Below are 6,000 nucleotides of genomic sequence, written 5' to 3'. Positions count from 1 at the left end.
TGTATTATCGATGTATCTATCGATCTAGTTATCTTTTTATCTATCGATCTGATTTGCACGGTGAACACGGAGGTGTGAGCTGTGTTTGGATATATTGTTAAAACATGTCAAAGTCACATCAAACTTGGTGACTGATCAATTGCACCGGAAGCTCTAAAAATAGTGGACCGGAAGTATGTGTATGTGATCATGTGTTCTAGTTGGCTGAGAAAATAGTCAGAGTTGGATTGATGACATCAGAAGATGGTCTGAAAGGGATCTCCTCTCAAAGGGGGGGGGTCTCAGACGTAGGATGTGCAAGAACTAGCCACTGAAGTAAAGATCGTCGATCGCTCCTTTGCTAGACGTAATGCCTGGGAGTAAATAAGCCATTAAAAACCGACCCACTGACTTGAGTTAATCGTATACATCTTTTTCGTCAAGAGAATCAACTCCCTCAAGATAAGAGAAGAACCTCCCGAAAAGAGGCTGAGCAGCAGAAGTAGGTATGTCACGTTTATGTATTCGTGTTATATGTCAACAGACACACACGCTAAAATAGTTAATTACACACTTAGAAAATGTTAACACACACCTAGACGATCACAGAACATTAATAGACTGCAACAAAACAACTTAGGGTTCAGACAATGAAGAACCACTATAGACATTTAGTGACACGTATACACATTCAGATGAACCCTTCGCAACACAAATACGCAGTAGATCCATTCAGTGTATACACACTCAAACCCAACAACAATGCAACAAAACAACTGCCAACAACTTTTCTTACTCTCTATCTATGCCCAAAACCAAATATACATCCAATGAGCAGAATTTCTTTCATAGAGCTGTCTGTCTGTGAAACTCATTTATCTGCTTCCCAACTGACTATAACGTGGTAGTCTTCAAGTCTAATGTGAATAAATTCCTATTGAGTCGTCCATCTAGATAATCTAGCCCTATCAATGTTTCACCGTGTCTGATCTTGCCTCACCATCTATCTAACGCTTAGCCCTTATCCTTGAGTGGCCGCTAGATGTTGATAAGCGGTGACCCACAAAGTAAACAAAAAAAAAAAATACATATAATTACACACACACACACACACACGCACAAAGAGGAAAGATAATAAAAATGAATTTATCTTTATCTTACTTTTGTCTTAAGAGGGTACACTCCACCCTTGATTCTTTTAATTCCCTTTCGGCAGCTCTTGTAGCTAGCTAATAACAAAACAAAAGAAAAAAAAAGACGATTAGATAAAAACTAATAAAAAAAAAAAATGATCAGAAAAAAAAAAATCGATCAAAGTTTTTTTCTTTTGTTGTTGTTTTCATTCATTTTCTAGAATAAAGAGTTTTAAGGGGAAGTAACTCACCCAGTTGTCATGGGCTTTTTTCTCATTAGATGCTATCTGGAAAGAAAAAAAATAATTACACATTATTATACTAAAGCTGAGTTAATCAACGTTTGTTTCTCTATGGCTTTTTTTACAACACAATTTAATCATGCAAAATACATACTAACATATTCCTTGTTTTTTTTGGGGGTTTTTTATATACAAGGTGGTCACCACTTATCAAGGCCCGGAAGCCACTCAGGGATAAGGGTTATTGCAAGTACAGTACGTTAGTGTGGAGATTTAATAAAGTGTCTACTTAAGGGGGCGGTTCATCAGGAATTTTTGTTACGTTGGACTTGAAGACATCCAGGTTGTAGTCAGGTGGGAAGCAGGCAGACGGAACAGAGTTCCACAGGCGTGCACTTCTAAGAAAGAAGCTTTGTTCATGGAATCTACGTTTGGATTTAGGCACAGATAAAGAGTAGGGAAAATTTTTGACAGTGGATTCAGCCAGACGGGTGTTTTTCGTGAAAGATTGGCGAGGGGGGACTAGAGATTGGAGCTCAGACGAGCACCTGCCATGGAAATAACGATAAAACAAAGATAGGCTCGCAATGTCTCTTCTGTGGGAGAGAGGTTGCAGGGAAGAGAAAAGGGTATCCCCCACTAAGCCACAAAGTCTATTTTGTACTCTCTCAATGCAGGATAGGCTGTTTTTAGCAGCTCCTGTCCAGATATGGCAGCAGTATTCCATCCTTAGACGTACTTGGCTTTTATATAGATAGAGAATTGCATCAGTAGTGAGATATCTTCTGGAGCGGTAGAAGGATTCCACCATCTTTCCAGTGACCTTGGCAACAGACTTGATGTACGTGTTCCATTTCAGATCAGGAGTAAAGGTCAAGCCTAGAAGCTTGTCAAAACATGGGGCTTCTCCTAGATGAGAGCCATCCATTTCAATTGATGCCAGATGGTTTAGGGATTGAATTATTTTTTAAGAAAAATTATGGCACTTCTTCGTTATAATAACCAAATTTTAATTATTTAATTTCAAGTAAAACCAATGATACTAACTTAATTGTCATGTTACAGTAATAAACATATTAAAAAATTATGAAAAACGATAAGGTAGAAAATTATTAATGAAAACAGTTTTTGAAGACAATCAGTGAAACTTGAATTTTGTTAAACTGGCGTTAGATTTTCAAAACTTTTTTTTTTTTTTTTTCATGGAGTTCACCACTTATCAAGGCCCAATGGCCACTCGGGGATAAGGGTTATTGTGTGTATAGTAATCAAAGGGATAGTGTAGCAATAGTATTGGAGAATTGATAAGGTGTCATTACTTAGGGGGCGGTTCATCAGGAATTTGTTTGTGTTGGACTTGAAGACATCCAGGTTGAAGTCGGGAGGGAAACAGGCAAGCGGAACAGCGTTCCACAGGCGTGCAGTTCTAAGAAAGAAGCTTTGTTCATGAAATCTATGTTTTGATGCCAGATGGTTTAGGGATTGAATTATTTTTTAAGAAAAATTATGGCACTTCTTCGTTATAATAACCAAATTTGAATTATTTAATTTCAAGTAAAGCCAATGATACTTTTTCAGAAAATAATTACTTCCCTTGTTAAGATTTGAATTCTCTAGTTTATTTTATTTTTTAGTTAATCTCAATTTTCACTAATTGTCTTCAAAAACTATTTTCATTATTAAATAATTTAATTATCGTTTTCTTATAATTTTGGGATATGTTCATTACTGTGACAAGACAAGAAAGTAGAAATTATTGGTTTTACTTAAAATTCAATATTTCGATTTTCGCTATTATAACGAAGAAGCACCAAAATTAGATTTTTCACCGCAATTTGTCATAAACTTACCAAGCCATCCATCTTTTAATAAGTTTCTGTAACTCTCACTCTAAGTTGATTGTCCCCCTCCTCCCTCTTATTTTGTTCAAAATGAATGCAAATTTTTTTTTTTGTTTTTTTACCTGAGCTCGAAAATCACGTTCAGCTTTATTGATTTCTTGTTTCAAATCTTCAATTTGTGATCTGAAAAGATTTTAGAGAAATTAATAAATTTACAAAATCAATCACTAATAATGATCAATACCAAAAAAAATATTTTAATTAATCAATAAATTTATCACAATAAATGTACCTATAAATCTTTTCTCCACTAATAATAGTAATGTGTACGTATTTGTGTGGGTGGCAAAACAGTACTGTATGTGGATGACTAATATATATATATATATATATATATATATATATATATGTATATGTGAGAGAGAGATGCAACATATATATATATATATATATATATATATATATATATATATATATATATATAGAGAGAGAGAGAGAGAGAGAGAGAGAGAGAAAATAAAAAGGAACAAACCATATTATATGTTCATCAACGTTTCGCCTTTATTTCGAGACTTCCTCTGGATGAATAAATCGAAATAAAGACGAAACGTTGATGAACACATAATACGAGAGCAGTCTTGGCAGTACGTTCAAACTTCTCGGCTTAACGTTCACAGGGCTCATGAATTGGAATAAATATATTGAGGGCATTGCCAAGACTGCTGAGAAGATGGTGGGCTCTCTCTACCATGCTAGAAAATTACTTATGTCCGAGAGTATACTGTACCTCTACAAGACCACCATTCGCCCATACATGGAGTATCGTTGCCACATTTGGGCTGGTGCATCTGCTACTGGTCTCTCACTCCTAGACAGGGTTAAAAAAAGAGAGTGGCCAATTTAATAAGTTCTGCACGGTAAACCAAACTCCAATCTTTGTCCCACGGATGAAATGTTGCATCCTTATGCCTATTTTACGAGTATTTTAATAGAAGATGCTGCGCCCAACAATCAACAAAATCCCACCCTTGCACTGTAGAGATCCCCAAATGCTGGAAAACTGTCTATTCAGACAGTTTCTTCTCTCAAACTGCTAGACTTTGGAATTCCCTATCGGGTACTTGCTTTCCTGACTGTACTGACATATAAAAGTTGAAGTATAATGTGAACAATAAAACTGACATAGAAAAGTTGAAGTATGTGAACAGATGTCTTGCTGCTCAACTCTCTACACAGTATCCCTGCAAATTTTGTCCCAAATAGTCCACCATTACATCCAAGTGGTACTGTGCCTTGTTTGGGGCGAAAAAGCAACAAATCAGTGCTTATACTGCATCCTCCGTGTCTTTTGGCAACGGTTTGCTCCCAGGGACCACTTTCAGATTTATATATAACTTTACTAGCATTGTCACATGTATGCTGCCAAAGTTCTAATGAATGCTTAGCTTGGCAAGATCAGGGCTCTACGAACAAATTTATCTTTAGTTGACCTTTGACAACTAAATATTTTCGTTTACTAGCCAAATAAAAAAGTTACTAGCCAAACCCACATGATTTTTAGAATATGTCGTCTTTGTTCTGTGACGAGTATGTACATGAAAGGTTTTTCTGTGTTTTTTTCTTTTGTTAGTAAGTGTAATTCTAAATATGCAACAAATTTTATGTTTTGACTTGAAGGTATAAACATGCTAATTTCTTCAGATATTTTTTTAAACAACCTTCGTTTAAAAAAAAAAAAAAAAAAAAAAAAAAAAAGTATATTGTTCTATTAAACTTTATAGCTTAAATAATTTAACTTTGTTCGTTTTATGAAAAAAAAAAATAAAAAAGTTGAAAAGATATTTTTCACTCAGTAATGAGCTTTGGAAGAATGTCGGTGAAAGAAATACAATCACCAAAAGATAAGCATTTCATTATTTCTTTTCGCTACTTTAAAAAAACACTCGCAAATGCGACTGTTTCATTCGCAATGTAGAGCCCTGAAGATATTAAAAAAAAAAATCAGATTTAAGCGGGATATTTTAAGGTGGCCTCATCTTATATTGTCGTCACCGGCAACTTCTGAGACGCAGTTAGAGCTCAGTTACATCAACTTCGTCTTTCCCTTGGATCCTCTGGCTTCACACAGAGAGAGAGGGGAAGGACTGCTGCATCGGCAACAGCTATCCTCCCATATCATCCTGCTCATGCTATGTAGCTTCATTGTTACACCATCATCTACCGAGACGAATGTTCAAGAAAAGTGGACTTGCACCTTTTCTGATTTAAAAAAAAAAATTGCAGAATTCCATTAAATACTGAAGATATCACATCCCTGCACAATGGTCCCAACAAAGTTTAAAAAAAAAAAAAAAAAAAATCACACTGCGTCTGCAATACAGTTCCTATTTACAATGCCTCCCCACAGGACAGAGTTAAACACCAGGGTCGTTTTTTTTTTAATGTGGAGAAAAGGAACAAAAATAAAAATTGTCTCAGTCCTGAAGGATTTCTCCTCCACTGACAGAGAACCAGAAATTGAAGTGCAGCATCTGAAGAACAGATACTACACTTTGATCTTGGCCCGAAGGCCAAGAAAGGATCTGCAATACAGTTACTTAAAAAACAAAGTTTACTTACCTGTAAGATTGTAATTCACTTTCGATGGATTTTGCCTTTTCTTCTGCTGTTCCCAATTTATTGATATTTTGTTTCTTCAAAATTTCATGTTCCCCAAGTTCTCTGAAAAAGATAAATGTTTTCTTTAACTGTTTGTTTTGATTTCCATCATCACCAGCATCATCAACAGCATCATCAACATATTCA

General features: G+C 35.4%; 1 protein-coding gene and 1 pseudogene across 1 annotated transcript in view; both read right to left on the bottom strand.

The window, feature by feature from the left end:
- LOC145258344 (uncharacterized) overlaps positions 1-6,000 on the bottom strand; it is a 153,339-nt gene that overhangs the window by 22,221 nt on the left and 125,118 nt on the right. The window contains exons 22-25 of the mRNA XM_080116536.1: positions 5,815-5,916; positions 3,318-3,378; positions 1,364-1,399; positions 1,141-1,208 (exon numbers count right to left, since the gene is read on the bottom strand). Of these exons, the coding sequence (XP_079972662.1) occupies positions 1,141-1,208; positions 1,364-1,399; positions 3,318-3,378; positions 5,815-5,916 (267 nt within the window). The remainder of the gene's footprint in view (positions 1-1,140; positions 1,209-1,363; positions 1,400-3,317; positions 3,379-5,814; positions 5,917-6,000) is intronic.
- Positions 5,621-5,777, bottom strand: LOC145258462 (U2 spliceosomal RNA; annotated as a pseudogene).

Source organism: Euprymna scolopes, chromosome 33, assembly GCF_053919585.1.
Source record: "Euprymna scolopes isolate OS-2025 chromosome 33, ASM5391958v1, whole genome shotgun sequence".
Classification (NCBI taxonomy): Eukaryota; Metazoa; Mollusca; class Cephalopoda; order Sepiida; family Sepiolidae; genus Euprymna; species Euprymna scolopes.
This window is presented reverse-complemented; position numbering and strand designations above follow the sequence as displayed.